This window comes from Schistocerca piceifrons, chromosome 2 (assembly GCF_021461385.2).
Source record: "Schistocerca piceifrons isolate TAMUIC-IGC-003096 chromosome 2, iqSchPice1.1, whole genome shotgun sequence".
Classification (NCBI taxonomy): Eukaryota; Metazoa; Arthropoda; class Insecta; order Orthoptera; family Acrididae; genus Schistocerca; species Schistocerca piceifrons.
Genome location: NC_060139.1, coordinates 292781753 through 292799213, shown reverse-complemented (window position 1 = coordinate 292799213; position 17461 = coordinate 292781753). Strand labels below are relative to the sequence as shown.

The window sequence follows — 17461 nt, the reverse complement described above, 5'->3', positions numbered from 1 at the left end:
CACTTTATCAATTTCACCAACATACCCCACAGTATTTTCGGTGGTGTGCAGAACACCACATTTAAAAGCAGAAACAGAACAACAGAGAAAAAAATGGTAGTCTTTGTAAGGAATTTGTTTACTTCAGCTGCCCTTGTGTGTGTGGCAAAAAATTGCCAATGTTGTAAATTAACTGGGCTTTATTTGAACATTATGACCCTTAGTATTTTATTGAATGTCTCTTAGAGAAGAATATTATGCATTTTTGTAATAATTTTACAGAGATGTCTTCAATGAATATTTATCAACAAAAATAATCCGTTCTTGCAAATAAAATGTAATTGCATAGATAAAAAATCTACTCGCCCAGCAGCAGCAGCAGCAGCAGGAAAACACACAGATAAGGTATTTTAAGTTCGCAAGCTTTCGGAGCCAGTGGCTCTTCCTGGCAGAGGTGTGAAGGGAAGGCAAGAGGAGTGAAGGAAGACTGATGAGGTTTAGGAAAATAGATATAGTTTGAAAAAATTCACCCAGAACATGAATCAGGGGAGTCTCACCTCCAGATGGTATGAGAAGGAAAGGCTGACTATTGGGGGCTGCACTGGATGAGATTTGAAAAACTGAGAGCTTAAAGTTGGAAGATGGGGTAATATGTAAGACAGATATTACTAACACAACATCATGCACAAGTTAATAAGAGAGGGAAGCCAAGTGCATTGTACATGATAGTGGCGGAGAAGGGGGCAGGGGGGTAGACAGGTCAGAAAATGAAAGATATAGAAAATTGAAAGGGAGTGAAGAAAGGAATAGTTGCTGTGAAGAAATGCTGAGATTGAAGAAATTAAAGTAAATTAAGGTGGGTGGTGAAAACCAAGGACGTGTTGTAGTGTCAGTTCCCAACTGCAAAGTTCTGGGAAACTTGTGTCTGGAGGAAGAATTCAGATGGCACAAGTGATGAAACAGGCACAGAGGTCGTGACGGCCATGTTTTAGAGCATGCTCTGCAACAAGATATTGTGTGTTGCCATTATACACCTCCTGCCTATGCCCATTCATCCTAATTAATGGCTGGTGGTAGTCATGCTGATGTAAAAGGTGGAACAGTTTTTATGTAACTGCTGGTATATGACATGTCAATTCTCTGGTGGCTCACTCTTTGATATTATATGTTTTGCCAGTTACAGGGCTAATACAGATGGTGGTAGGAGGGTGCATAGGACAAGTATTTTAGTGGGGATGATCGCAGGTGTAGGAGCCATAGGGGAGGGAGATGGATGCAGAAGCAGCATAGGGTCTGACAAGAATATTGCAGAGATTGTCAGGACAGTGAAAAGCTATTCTGGGTGTGGGTGGGCAAAATGTCAGCCAGAATGGATCTCATTTCAGGGCATGATTTTAGCAAGTCATAGTCTTGTTGAAGTAGATGATTAATACATTCAAAACTAGGATAATACATGACTGGCAAGGCAGTATGGGAGGGAACATTTGACATGGAAAAAATGGCAACTGTTGAAAGATAAGAAAAATTGCTTGCTAATAGGTTTAATTTGAACAGAAGTGTCAAGCTGATCTCCGGTGAGTATGAAAGCAACATCAAGGAAAAGTGGCTTGAGATTTGGAATAGGATAGTGTGAAATTTAGCTGAGAGGATGTATTTAGAGATTTCAGAATTTTAACAGGTCATACTCACCATGAGTCCATATGGGAAAGATGTCGGTAATGTATCTAAACCAAACCAGAGACTGAAGGTTTATGGATCCCAGGGAAGCCTGCTCCAAGTGACTCACGAAAAGTTTGATGTAGGAAGGAGCCATCCGGGTTCCCATGGCTGTGTCCCCTATCTGTTTGTATGTCTGCCTGTCAAAGGTAAAGTATTTGTTTGTAACTACAAAATTGATTAAAGTGAGGAGGATGGATATGTTAAGCTTGGAATCAGGTGGGTGCTGACTGAGGAAAGGTTTAGCAGCAGATGGATCATGTACATGGGGGTGTTTAATATAAAAGAGAAGTCTTTGTACTACATTTTATAGCTGATGATCAACCAAGGCAGACATATGTTCGATGGGTGGTTTGAAGCCAGCAACTATGGGATGGGCTGGGGTTTGTGGTTCTTAGGAAGAAAGTAAAAGGTATGGGTGTGTGGATTGGTTGAGGTAAAAAATTTTGTGGAGTGAGGTATTAGTCCTTGTGAGGGGCCTGAGGTTTTAGAGAGAGACTGCAGGTCAATTTGAATCAGGGATGGGACCTTTATGGCATATGCAGTACGTAGAGGTGTCAGAGAGCTGGTGTATACCTTCACTTTCATACTCCTGTCAGTCAGGTACCACAGTAGTAGATTTTTTGTGGGCTGGGAAGATAATGATGGAATCGTCATTTTTTTGGGAACAAAGTGCTTGGAATTCTGCGAAGGACAGATTACAGTTTTGTTGTAGAGATGTGTATAAGGATTGTGAAGCAGTGCCGGAGATGAGGAATTTTCAGAAGACTTGTAAGTGATGATTTTGATGTAGTGGTGGTGATAAAGTTGAGATCGTGGTTGGAACTGTTAAAGCCAGGGTTCAGTGTCAGATTTGTAATTGGAGTGGTTACAGGATTGCTCACCTCAGTCAACATTATAGTTACCAACAACTGCTTTACCTTTGAGGGGTTGACATACAAAGAGATCAGGGGCACAGCCGTGGAATGCCAGATGGCTCCTTCGTACGCCAACTTTTTCATGGGTTGCTTGAAGGGGGCTTTCCTGGGGTCCATAAGCCTTCAGACTCTGGTTTGGTTTAGATACATTGATGACATCTTTGCCATATGGACTCATGGTGAGGCTGACCTGTTAAAATTCTTCGAATCTCTAAACCCATTTTCCCAATTGACTTTCACATGGTCGTCTTAAGAATCCTATGCCACTTTCCTTGGAAATGATCTCCTCCTTACCAAGAGGCATCTATACACTTCTGTTTACATTAAACCTACTAACAAACAACAGTAATCAAATTTCAACAGTTGTCATCTTTTCCATGTCAGATGTTCTCTCCCATACAGCCTTGGCATTCACAGCAAACGTATTTGTTCAGATGCAGACACTCTACAATTAATCACCACCATTCTCACCTCAGCCTTCACTGGCTGTAATTACCCACCAGCCTAGTCCAAAAGCAGATTTCCTGGGCCATCCAGTATTATCCTGGTCTTGAATGTATTAATCGGCTGCTTTGATGAGGATATGACTTCCGAAAATCATGCAACAAAATGAGGCTCATTCTGTCTGAGATTTTGCCCACCACACCCAGAATAGTTTTTCATTGCCCCCTTCCGATCTCCACACTATCCTTGTCAGACCCTATGCTCCTTCTAACCTGTCTCCCTACCCTATGGCTCCTACCCGTGTGGCTGTCCCCGCTGTAATACTTGCTCTATGCACCCTCCCATGACCACCTGTATTACCCCTGTAACTGGTAAAACATACAATTAAAGGGAGAGCCACCTGTGAAATGTCACGTCGTATACCAGCTATTATGTAAATACTGTTCGGCCTTTTACAGTTATCAGTTAGGATGAATAAGAGTAGACATAAGAGTGTATAACGCCAACACACACTATCCTGTTGCAGAGTGTACTCTAAAACATGACAGTCACAACATCTGTGCTTGTTTCATCACATGTGCCATCTGGATTCTTCCTCCAGACGTCAGTTTCTCTTAACTTTGCAGGTGAGAACTGGTGCTACAACATGTCCTTGGTTCTCACCAGCCATCTAGCCTTAATTTAATTTAATCTAATTTCTTTGGTTGCAGCAGTTCTTCACTCCCTTTTAGCTTTCTAAAACTTTCAATTTCTGCCATGCGTATTGCCCGTCCACCCTCCTCTCTATCACATACATTACACTTAGATTTCCAATCTTATTAATGTGTGCACAATGTTTTGTTATTAATATGTCTTGAATATTACCCTATCTTCCAACCTCAAGCTCTCTGATTTTCAGATCTCATCCAGTGCAGTAGCCAACAATAAGTCTTTCCTTCTCATCCCGTTCAGCGAGTCTTGCCTGACTCGGGGCTCTGGGCAGCTTTTCCGAACTACCCTTTTCGTAAACCTCGTCCTTTCCCTTCCCGCTCGTCCTTCACCCTCTTCCTTCTCCTTTAACCCTTCTGCCAGAAGAAAGAGCCACTGGCTCCGAAAGCTTGCAGACTTAAATACCCTTATATTTGTGTTCACCTGGTAGGTGAGTATAGTTTTTATCTATCTAATCACATTCAATGAATATTTGTAATTTGTGTGTCCAATACTGAAGTTTCCATGTCATTGATATTGTATCTCCTCAACTTGTTTACAGGTTTCACGCCTTTAACAGTTCTCGACAGTCAGAAACTGTGCCTCCAGGCTCTAACATTCCAGAGGAGGAATTATTTGCCCGTCCACCTCCGGATTCTCGGGCATGTCGAGGATGGCTTGTTGATCTTATTAACAGGTATAGCTAGCTGCTTTCAAAAATATATCATGTTCATGCATTTATTTTATAATGAATTTAAACATATGGATACAATTAACATGAGATTGTTTCATGCTATGCAACGTTTGTCCTCCATGGTGCAGTGACTAACCTAACAGTCAATATAAATGAAGTAATGTGACATGTAAATAGGTGGGATGAGCTGAAAGTGTTTTATTAGATGACTGACACTCAGTTACCACAATTAGCCATAACTATTAAGTACCTCCATGTATATGTGTGGGATGATTTAAGTTGGAATCATGGCATTGGTCTATTTAAGTAAATTTCAGACTGAGATTCATTGTAGAATCCTAAGAAAGTGTAGTTCATCCTCAAACAAGTTCACTTACTGAACACTTGTTGAATATATTCTGGGGTGTTGTTCATTGATCTGGGATCCCCACCAGTATGATTTAGTGAAATAGATAAAGCATGCAGTCATTCTTTGAATCTTCTCAACAAACTTTGTGACAGGGGCTGGGGTGGAATCTTACTGAACTTACTGTGAAGTGCAGTCACGGGAATAAGCTAAAATAATGAGGGTTGGTAGTTGCTGTGGAGGTGATCAAATAAAGAGTTTCCAGAATTTTCAGAAATGCCTTCATTGGGATAAAAACGAATGAAAAGGGTAAGGCCCACATTCTGTAGGAAAAGAAAAGGCAATCAGAGTCATTAATCATGAGAGACAAGAGACACAGTGAATGAATAAGTATCAATGGACTAACAGCCCAGAGTCAAATTAAAGGTTATTCCTAATGTGTACATGGCCAATAGTGTGTGAAAATAGGTTTGTGAATTTGAAAAAAAAAAAATTAAGTAATATAAAATGAGATATATTTAGATTATCACATATGAATTGGGAGGGAGGAAAGGGGAGCGGAACCAGACAGAATAGATTTTAAATGTGTCTATGATGATAAATGGATATGGCCAGGACCTATAACCAGACAAATGGATGATGACTGTCAGGGAAGTACATTAGTACATTCTAAGTGATAAAGAAAGATGAAGAGAATGAGCTAATGGAAGGTGGACCATAACGTCAGAAAATATGCAAGAGAATCATGAATGCGTATAACTGAAGACTATTATGCAAGGTGGCAGTGCATGCAGGACAAAGACAAGAGAAACGTAGAAGCTGCTGTATATTTTTAGCTGCTAACATTTCATAAAGCATTTAAGGAATTAAAGCATTTATATAATTCATTCTAGTAATGTGAATGGGAAGCAGAAGGCCGAGAGACTGTATAAAACAGTGTCCTCCCAAAAACAATGATAATTGCTATTTGTTTCCACTCAGCAGCCAAAATGTATGCAAGAACACTCATACTATGTGAACATAGTGATTTTAGCTACGACAGTTTCACAGCTAAGATGTGGCCCGTGTGCCTATTGAGGGGACAGCCCCCAATTGTATGCGATACAGGCATTTTGTTGTGGACTGCTTTGACAGTTACCAAGTCTACTTGAACCTGATTTTAATCATATGTTTCTTTACAGAGTTATTTGTATTACTTCTATGACTCTTACAATGGAAATTCCAGGGCGGAATACCAGAAACATAAGGAAAATATCGATTGTGACTTACCGTAAAGATGACATATCAAGTTAGGTGCCATTAAGACACACTAGCTTTTGACCACAGCCTTCATCAGAAAAAGGCGCGCAGCGCGCGCCGCGCACACACACACACACACACACACACACACACACACACACACACACACACACACACACACACACACACGCGCGCGCGCGCACTATCTGACAGCTCGACCTGACTTTTTGTGGTGTGAGCTGCCAGAGGTGATGGTGTGTGTGTGTGTGTGTGTGTGTGTGTGTGTGTGTGTGTGTCACTTTTTCTGATGAAGGCCTTGGCCGAAAGCTAATGTGTAAGTGCCTTTTAATCGTGCCTGTCTACAACTTAATGTGTCTTCTTTATGGTAAGTAGCAATCTTATCTTTCTGTGTATTCCCTTATTCAGTTTACAGAATAGTTAGTGTATGAGGTTGTCATCGGGAATACCTCTTCAATTTACAACTGTTATACAACAAAAATGGGCTAGCTTCTGTGATGTTTCTTATTTCTGATCCCCAACCACCACTTCCTTATGTGTATTTCCATACAATTGTGAACATTGTGTGAATTTTTTAAACATGATCAGCTCTTTACATACTTCTCAATTTCAGGTTTGGCAACTTAGGTGGTTTCCAGATCCTTTTGGAGAGGTTCCAGAGTGGAAAGAACCTAACTGTAACTGTTATATATGCATTAATTCGACCATTTGGGCTCTGTTATGAATTTCTGACTGTCCATACAATCACAAAATATCTTATGCCCATAGTAGTAAGTATGAGGTTTTAATATTGAACTGCTAAGATAGTATTAAATTATTGATTATATATAAAAAAAAACTGTAAAGCATGTTTATGCCAATATTTTTGTGTTCTATTGCATTTTCTTAAAATTTGTAAAGTTAACAGGTTAGCGATTTAGTTACAATTAACCAAACTTAGCCTTACATAGAGTTTGGGAGCAGTTTGCACTCCACAGTTTAGGAGAAAATGTCCTAATCTAGCAAGAGGAAGAAGTCAGCAGCAACGAAAGAACATTGCCTTTAATTCAGGTAGTAATTTAATGGGATCTAAATAAGAAAATATGCTGTAGCTATAAAAGGTAAATTAAAACAGTTCTGTGTCAGTCCTCTTTTACTTTCTCCCAGAATGCATTTTGAAGGCTTACACTGTCTTCAGGTGGTTTAGTGGATTAAATTACATTTTTGTTTGCTGGAGGTAGCCAGTTTTCTGTTTTGAGTTTATTTTCAATACAACTCAGTTACAAGTAGCACTTGTTAACCCTCCGGCCAAGAGCAACAAGCATGTGTGCGTTCCGCTCTTTCCATACAATTCTGCAGGGCTTGCTGTAACTGCACCAGATATAATTTCTGGGTTGTTTGTTCATCAGAAGTCCCTATTTTCCCACTGAATCTTTCTCTGTTGCTCTGTACCATCAATATTCGTGTTTTACACATTCTCAAGTCTCTCCCACACTCTTGCACATATACCTTCTTGTGCCAGCAGTTTTATAAACACTTTTGTGAGCTTGTGTATGAAACCTTCCTTCGAGATATACCATACCCAGAAAAATAATGAAGCTATTTACAATATGTTCCAGCCGAACGAATCATGAGGGTCGGCATAAATAAATGTTTTCATCTTTAGGTATGATATAAACACAATACATAAACACTCCATAGATTGTACAGATGTAGAAATATTGTGCCTTGGAACTGAAAGAGCATTCACTACTAGCTTGCATTGGGAAACAAAGATACAGATATTGAATTTATAAGTGCAGTATGTAAAATAAAGGAAAGGCGGTCACTTACCATTAGCTGACTGGCATGTGACACAATGAAACATGAAATAGAAAATGGTATTTACACTAGCTTTTGAGCTCTTCCTCTTTCTTATGTAAAAGGTCACATGCACGAGAGCATGCACATATATCTTTACTTGTGTCTGTGTGTACTTTTACCATAGAAAGAATGGGAGCTCAAAAACTAGTGTAAATACTGTTTTTTGTCGAGTGTTTCTATGTGCCGCATATCAGTCAGCTACAGGTGAGTGGCTGTCTTTTCTGTATTTTACGTATTATTCCTTCTAGGAATTTCTTCCAGTCTCGTTAAGCATATAAGTGTTTAACTCTTTGCAACTTTTTTGCATAAGGAACATCCTTAATGCAAAAAATTAAAATATGGAACATAAAAACCTTACAAACCTATATTTCAGCATACGTATTTGTTAATGTTTTGGTTTGGTGATATGGGAGCTGTTTTATGATTTAAGTCATTCAAAATTATATAGTAGCAAAAGTTGCTGTGGATTATCTAGAATATTTGAGAAGATTCTAAAAAGTTCCTTGCCACAGTCTGTTTTGTCATTGTGCATTTCTGCCTAAGTTTATTGTTGAGAGTAAAAACTAAAAAACAGGCTAGGTGAAGCTTCAAAACCAAATTCAGAGTACATTTAGATAAAACACCACTACAAATTTGCCATAGCTATTCATATTAACACAGGGCATGCAGTTGACAACATTCATGATCATGAAAGGATGGATCACCATCCACCATAAAAATGACACATCGAGTTGCAGACAGGCATAATATGTTAAGTCCCATAGTGCTCAGAGCCATTTGAACCATTTGAACAGGCATAATGAAATTACTAATACACACTAACCTTTTGGTCAAAGCCTTCTTCAGAAAAGAAAGGAAAACACAAATATTGACACAAGCAGGTACACCTCTTGCACACATCACCGCCATCTCTGGATGCTCTGGCCAGATTCCAGATTTCTGTTGAATGAAAGCAGCAAGCAGGAATGGGGAGGGATAGCAGAATATGGGTGAGAGGAGAGATCATCACTGTCTGGTGGACCAAGCAGGGACTAGGCAAGAAAAGGCTTCCAGGGACAGCATCTGGAGGCTGTGGGGAGGGGGGAGGTCAGGGTACGGAGGTGGAAAAGGGGAGGAGCAGAGAGGGGAAAAGACCGGCGAGTGCATTGGCAGAGAGTGGTATACAATGAGAGTGAGGGGAGATGAATTGGGAAGAGGTGATAGGACAGAGGGGGTGGAAACTGTTGGGTGGAGTATGTAAGGACAGTAGGTTCCCTTAGGTTAAGGCCACAACACTTTCTGGAATAGAAAATGTTTTGTAAGGATAACTGCTATCTTTGTAGTTCAGAAAAGCTGGTGGTGGAGAGCACGATCCAAATGGCCCTGGTTGCGAAGCAGCCATTAAAATCGAGCAAGTTCCATTCATCTGCATTTCGTGCAACAAGGTGGTCCACTTTGTTCTTGCCACAGTTTGGTGGTGGCCATTAATCCTGGTGGACAGTTGGTTGGTAGTCGTAGAAATGTAAAAAGCTGTGCAGTGATTGGACCAGATCTGGTATATGGCATGGCTGCTTTCATTGGTGGTCCAGCCTCAGATGGGTTAGAATAGTCCTGTGAAAGGAATGGAATGGGAAGTGCTGGGTGTGTTGATTTGGCATTTCTTTTACCTGGGTTTTCCACAGGGATATGGTCCCTGTTGCAAATGTTTAGGGGTGGAGTGACTTAGGATGGACTAGTGTTCTGCTGGTTGGGTGTGAGATGGAACGCTGCTTTAGGAGGGGTGGGACAGGATGTGGCTCTGTTTGTATACTTTGGGGTGTTATTGGGTAATGAAGGGGTGCTCATTTGTGGCTGGTTCTTGGGGGTGGATGGAGGATTTGGGATTTGTGTGGTGGATATGGCATGGGAAATCTGTTTGTAGACTAGGTCTCGGGATAGTACCTGTTTGTATAGGTCTTCGTGATATCTTCAGTGTACTGGGCAATGGGGGTTCTAGTTACTGCAGATATGCCATTCTTGGGTGCTCGGTCTGTAAGCGAGGGACTTTGTGGCACGGAACAGATGATTGCTGTTGAAATGAAGTTACTGTTAGTTATTGGTGGACTTAATGTGGACAGAGGTGTGGATTGAGCCATCAGGTAGATGGCACATTGGATTGAGGACAGTCAGCTAAAGTGCAGGGCAGAGAAGGTGTTGAGATTATGAAGGAATGAGTATTGGCCTTGATATCATGAAGATATCTTCAGTGAACCAAAAACAGACTAAGAGTTTGGTGTTTCAGGAGGCTAGGAAGGTCTCCTCTAATGGCCCACAGACTGGTTGGCATAGGATAGTGCCATGCGGGTGCTCAAGGCTGTGTCACAGATTTTTTTTTTTTTTTGTGTACATTCGTTTCAAAGGAGATTTAGTTTCGTGTTAGGATAAAATTAGTAAGGTGTATGAGGAGTGAGGTAGTGGGTTTAGGGTCTGAAGGATATTGGGAAAGGTAATATTCAATATTGGGAAGTTGTTGTATAGGGAAGTGGCATCATCAATGGGTAGGCATTGAGGAGGTAATTGGATGGTGATGGTGGAGAGTTGGTGAAGGAAGTGGTTGGTACCTGTGATGTGGGAGGCTAGATTTGGGACAGTTGATTGGAGATGTTGGTGAATAAGTACCGAAATACTTTCATTGGGGGCACAATAACCAGCTGCAATGGGGTGTCCACGTTTGTTTGGTCTGTGGAGTACGTAGAAGGTTGGGGTACAAAGTGTCATAGGGATGAAGAGGGAAATGGTTTCAGGGAAGAGGTTCTGAGAAGGACCTAAGACTTCAAGCAGTAATTGGATGTTATATTGAACTTCTGGGATGGGATCACTCTGGCATAGTTTATGGAGAGATTAGTAAGACAATTGGCAGAAGCCTTCCACCCGGTGGTATCTGCGATTTGTAGCAGAATTGGTGAAACCTGTGTCTGCAGGTAGGATTATTAGGGCTGGATCTGTTTTGAGGCTGTGTATGGCTGTCCTTTCTTGTGCTGAAAGGTTGGTGTTCTTGAAAGTGACCAGGGTGTGGTCAAGTGGGATGGGGAAAGGGGGGGGGGGGGAGATAATAGTTGGATGGTAGTATGAATTGGTAGAGGTAGGTTTCAGTGTTCAAATTAGATTTGTTGGAGGGATTGGTGGTAAAGAAGTGTTTCCACGGCAGGGAATGGGAGGAGGCAGCTGGGGCTTTGACAAGTGCAACATTGTTAAATTTGGGTGCAGTGGTAAAGGTTAGAGATTTGAATAGGACAAACTTCTGTGGGGCTGAGATTTTTGGTGGACTGTTTAACACTAGTGTTACAGAAATGTTTCGGCTCTGGATTTGTTGGCGTGTTGGAAGGGAGTTTTTGGAGATGTGACAAGTTGAAAAGGTCAGTTAGGTAGGCTCTGGTGTTATGAGGGGTTGACGAAGAGGAACACTGTGGGTTGGGATCGAGGTTGGACAGTGGTACCACAAGGTAGCAGTAGGGTGTCAACAGGTTAGATAATTTATGGAGGTGGTGTGTGGAATGCTCTTCCAGATGATTGAGAGCAAGCGTTTTGATTGCAGAAACGTGACATATGTAGCAGGAGTTGCACAGTGGCTGTATTTCGCAGAGGATGCAGAGTTGGTGCATCAATGGCCGTGCCATGGAGATTTGTTTTTGCAGTACTGGGTTTGTAAGGGTCAGCGAGTGGTGGACTCTGAAACGGTGTAGATCATATTGAAAGGAGGGATGGGATCCGTGGAAAGTGTGGCCATCTAGAAACAGTGTATCTGTAGTGACTACAGCTACTTTGCCTATTATGCTGAAGGCCTACACAGACAGGCACCGCAGTCGACCACCACAACATCCTAGTCATTCCCTGTGCCACTCCCAGTCCCATCCCCTAGCCACAAGGATCATATACCTGGAAGACCCAGGTGCAAGGTGTGCCCAACCCACTCATGCAGCAGTTCCTGTTCCAGTCCTGTCACAGGTTTACCCCACACCATCAGAGATCAGGCCATCCACAAATGTAGCCAAGTCATGTATCAGCTTTGCTGCGATCATTGCACAGCTTTTTAGATTGGTATGACTACCAAACAGCTGTCTACCAGAATGAATGGCCACTGCCAAACTGCAGCCAGGAGCAAAGTGGACCACCCTGTTGCACAACAGGTAGCTAAACATAACATGCATGGCTTTAAAGGGTGGTTTACAATGTGGACCATCTGGATCTTGCTCTCTACCACCACCACCACCACCACCACCACCAGCTTTTCTGCTCTGACCCTGATTGTGCACTGCTATCTGCCAACGCACTCACCGGTCTTTTCCCCTCTGTGTTCCTCTCCTTTTCCACTTCCCCCCCCTCCCCCCCCCCCCCCCCCCTCCACCAAGCTCCCCAGGCCCCCAACTCACAGCCTCCCAGTGCTGCTCCTAACAGCCTTTTGTTGCTCCACAGACAGTGCTCGTCTTTCCCCCACTCTTACTCTTATATCCCTCCCCCTTCTCTGTCCCATTCCTGATTGCTGCTTTTGTTCAACATAGTAGTTGCTGTCTGACCAGAGCAGCTGGAGGTAGTGGCTGTGTGTGTGAGGTGTACCTGTTCGTGTGAAATTTTGTGTTTCCTTTCTTTTCTGAAGAAGGCTTTGGCCAAAAGCATAGTGTGTGGCAGTCTTTTTGTTGTACCTTAACGGCAGTTCATTGTGTCGTCTTTACAGTGAGTAGCAATCTGTCATTTCATAATTGTTGATTTTCCAACCAGGAGTTTCCATTGTTTGAGATTGACAACATAGATTCTAATCAAATAGTTCTTCACTAACCAACCACAGTTCATAAGCTGTACTGCTATGAAGAACTTGAAATTTTTGTTTCTGACAGAAAACATGGGTGGAACACACTCGGTGACAAACCTGAGACAGTGGCAATGAACTTGAAGCTTCTCAAGCATACTAGGTGATGCACCGTAACTTTTGCTGCTATCTATTTTTGAGTGATTTTAATCATAAAGTGGCTCCAAAATCAGCAAACCAAAAAAATTAATAAATATGCTGACATAATAGTTTTAGTTGGTCTATTGACAGTTTTTGTAATTTATAATTTCAGTGCCCAGTTAAAATAGCAAATGGCAAAATTAGACCTTATTTGTAGTGAAATGAAGTACAATTATGGCTACATTCAGCAAACAGAAATATGATGCAATTAAGTGATCCACCTGAATAAGAGTTTACAGGTCCTTCAAACATGGTGTGGAAGAAAATAAAAATTCTGGCACTGATAATTGTTTTAACTTGAAGGGAGACATTTTCTCAGCCATGATCTCATATGTAAAACCTTTATTTATAGTGATGGTTTTCGTAAAGCAGAATTACCACCATCTGGTCTGTGAATAGTGCGCATTAACTTCTGATAGATGGCATACAAATACAACATATAAAATTGAGTTGTTGTTAAAAACATTTCAGTAAAGTTTAATACGAGTGCCCAGTTAGAGCTACAATTGTACTCCATATCTTAATTAGCCAGATAATTAACATTAGATGCATTGGCATGTGGAAGTTGAAACCAGTTTTTACTGTATGGTTCGCCAAGTGCATCCACCTCATATTACAAGTCACAGAGTACATCACTGATACAGGAGCACCACTAAACTGAAGGGCAACTAAAGTTACTAGAAAACATGTTGACACTGAGTGCCACTAGACGTTGCTTGTGTATTCGTGTCATTGTCAGTTGCAGACATAAATATGCAGTCTTCATAAAAGTGTTTTAACTCGTACACAGTTATAAAATTTTCTTTTTATAGCAGGTAAAAGTGAAAATATTTTCTAGCTACAGAAATATCATATGTTACCATAAAGAGGTAAAACAATAAGTCAAAAAAGACAACGTATCAGAAGAACTGCAGCTTGAGGCATATTTCAAAATTCTATCTCTGTACTTCACATACAAGATGTAGTAACTACACAGTAACATTTATTGACAATACACGTCCACAGTTTACATCCCTTGGTAAGGGTTAAAACAAATGTCCAATTAGAGCTAATAGTGTACTCTATATCTTCTTTAGCCAGGTAGATTGACATGCCAATGCATCTTACATCAAATGTCCAGCTACTTAAGAAATGGAGTACATTTATATCTATAATTCAACAATGGAATATTCAGGATGGAATGTAAAAATATTATGGAAAGGGAAGTTGCTACTCACCATATAGCAGAGATTCTGAGTCGCAGATAGGCACAACGAAAAGACTATCGTAATTAAAGCTTTCTGCTTTACTAAGAATGGTCATTCTAAAGATTTTACAGATGTGATATTGGCTGAGAAATTATCTTCCTTGAAGTTGAATATTTACAGATTGCTCCTTATTACTCAGGATGAACAGGTTAAATGATATTTTAATTTCTTTTATTGCCTGAAAGTCAGTTTTCTAACCAAAGTCAAGTGTTCACAAACTCACAGAATGTGTAGAAGGTGCAACAGGTCTGCTAAAGAGACTGCCTACACTGTGTGTCTGTCCTCTTCTGGAGTTGTGTGTGATCCTTACCAGATAGGGTTTATGGAGAACACTGAAAAAGACCAGGAGAGGACAGGTCATTTTGTGTTACAGTGAAATAGGGGAGAGAGTATCGTGGATATCATATGCAAATTGGGGTGGTAATCGCTAAAATGAGGGCATTTTTTTCATTGCGGTGAGATTTTTCCATCAAGTCTTAATCACCAACCTTCTCCTCTGAATGCAAAAATATTTTGTTGGCACCAGCCTACCTAAGGAGAATGATCACTGTAGAAACACAGAAATGTTTAAATGTACATTTTTTCCCTGCTCACTTTTAGGTCGGTAGAGAGGTAATCTGAAGGTAGTTTGATGAATCCTCCAACAAGCACATAACTGTGAATTGCATATTAGTCATGTAGGTTGTATCAGCTATTTAACTCACCAAAATAATTTTATCCCTCAAATCTCTGAAAAGGCATGTTCCAATGTTGTTTTCTTGTCCATTTAGAAACACAGAGCAGAAATGGGCCTTTTAATCTTTTTTAATCAAAAATGTTTTGATAATTGACATGGTTGGCCACACAGATAATCCAAAAAAGTTACGTAATTGACTGAAGCAGCAAAAAGTAAAGATGTTGCTGACAGAAGGGGGGGGCTGATTGCCTTACGTTCTCTTCCCTCCTGCCTTCTTGATAGTTATCACAGACTGGAATTCCTTAGAAAAATATTTGCTTGTAAAATCATAAGATTATAACACAATTTTTGCATTGCTACGAAGTTTGAATGACTAAGAAATGTTCAGTTGGGAACAAGCAACGTGATTTATAATGGGTTTGATTGACCTGCTGGAGAGCATTACAATAACTGTGATGAAACTCCAGTGGAAGACAGTACAAGTAAGATCAGAGCAAAGAGTTACTTGTAAAATTCAGTAAGCCAGGCCGTACAAAGAATTCTAAGAACTTGTTATCCCTCCCACACCTCTTCTCCATCTTTGTGTATGTCATGCAAGGACCACAGTGATGATTGTCAAATTATGGCACACAAAGAAGCATTTGGACAGTTGTTTCTTGAGCACAATATCAGGAAAGAGAAGAAGGAGGAAATGAGCAATATTAGTAATACCTCACTTCCATTGTGTTTGCTCAGATAGTTTGTAATTCGTAAATGTAAATAGAAGTGTTTTAGATAGTGCCAAAAAAAGCTGATTAACATGTAAGTTGAAATAAAATTGTTCAATTTAATACCTGATTAATGAAAAACTATATAATAATTTGCTTTCTATCGTCACCACCGTGATTGGTAGGTTGTTCTAAATTTTGTAAAGTGCTTGACAAGTTCTGTTATCAGCACACTACTATTTATGTCTTTTGTGTATGGCTACTTACTTTGTTTAGTTTTGTCACAGATTCTTACTATCATCTTGTTCCTTGTGGAATGATCTTCTGATTCTGGAACTTTAACCAAATGCCATGATTTATTGTTGTGGCAATTGGGGGGGGGGGGGGGGGGGTAGTGGGGTTTTAAGTTGGAGAATTATGTGTCAGAACATATGCTGTGTAGTAACATGGAATTAAAAAGGCAGTGTTAGCCTTAATTTTGTGTTGCAAAATTAGATCATCATTCAGTAAGCCCTTCACCAAAAATATCAGTAACGGAAAAATTGCATGTTCTATTGAAAGCTAATTACTTTACATTCCTTTAGGAAATGATTCCTGGGATTCTGGATAATCTGACAGATGATGAACTGAAGAAAGAAGCAAAGAATGAATCAAAAAATGATGCAATATCTGCTATCATAAAGGCAGCAAAATGTTTGGTATCTCGTGTTCCTAACCAGGAAGAGATGATAAAGAACCTCGAAATATTCAGACTGAAGATGATACTCAGGTGAGATATTCATGGCCATCTTGTAAGTAGTAGTGTACATTTTCAAAGTGAGTATGTGTTTGTTGGTGGTTTGTTGGGATTTTTGAGTTTTCCAAGCAGCAACTTTAGATGTCCTTCCTTCCTTCCATATTTTTTAACAGCCCCAGCTGCTTAGAGGAAACAGTGAGCAGTGGGATAAGCACGAAGACAATGCTTGTGGAAAATCTTGCGACATGGAATAAGTTTCTTTTGGAAAAAAGTGTTGCCAGATTTTCTTTTTTTGTGCTAACAAGGGAACCTCCCCATCGCACCCCCCTCAGATTTAGTTATAAGTCGGCACAGTGGACAGGCCTTGATAAACTGAACACAGATCAATTGAGAAAACAGGAAGAAGTTGTGTGAAACTGTGAAAAAATAAGCAAAATATACAAACTGAGTAGTCCATGGGCCACATAGGCAACATCATGGAGACTGTGAGCTCATAAGCGCCGTGGTCCTGTGGTAGCGTGAGCAGCTGCAGAAGGAGAGGTCCTTGGTTCAAGTCTTCCCTCGCGTGAAAATTTTGCTTTCTTTATTTTTGCATAGTTATTATCTGTCTGTTCGTTCATTGACATCTCTGTCCACTGTAATAAGTTTAGTGTCTGTGTTATGCGACCACATCGCAAAAACGTGCGATTAGTAGACGAAAGGACGTGCCTCTCCAATGGGAACCAAAAACATTTGATCGCAAGGTCATAGGTCAACCGATTCCTCCACAGGAAAACACATATGATATATTCTATACGACACTGGTGACGGCATGTGCGTCACATGACAGGAATATGTTGTCTACACTGGGTAAAAAGAGTCTTCTACCTTGCCTGATTTAGGTTTTCTTGTGAATGTGATAATCACTCCCAAAAAAGTGATGAAAACATAAGAGTTTGTCACATAAACTGAAAATAAAAAATTAAACTTTTCACTCGATGGAAGATTTGAACCAAGGACCTTTCGTTTCGCAGCTTCTCACGTTACCACGAGACCACGGCGCTCCTGTGTTTCCAGTTTCCTTGATGTGGCCTATCTTCCCATGAACTACTCAGTTTGTATACTTTGCTTGTTTTTTCACAGTTCCACACAACTTCTTCCTGTTTTCTCGATTGATCTGTGTTCAGTTTTTCAAGGCCTATCCACTGTGCCAACTTATAACTAAATCTGAGGGGGGTGCGATGGGGAGGTTCCCTTGTAAGCAAGATCTT

The 17461-nt window shown here is 40.6% G+C and overlaps 1 protein-coding gene across 1 annotated transcript in view; it reads left to right on the top strand.

Annotated features, from left to right (window-relative positions):
• Window positions 1-17461, top strand: part of LOC124777808 (probable ubiquitin carboxyl-terminal hydrolase FAF-X) — a 301616-nt gene that overhangs the window by 55807 nt on the left and 228348 nt on the right. The window contains exons 5-7 of the mRNA XM_047253324.1: window positions 4306-4440; window positions 6654-6810; window positions 16060-16244. Of these exons, the coding sequence (XP_047109280.1) occupies window positions 4306-4440; window positions 6654-6810; window positions 16060-16244 (477 nt within the window). The remainder of the gene's footprint in view (window positions 1-4305; window positions 4441-6653; window positions 6811-16059; window positions 16245-17461) is intronic.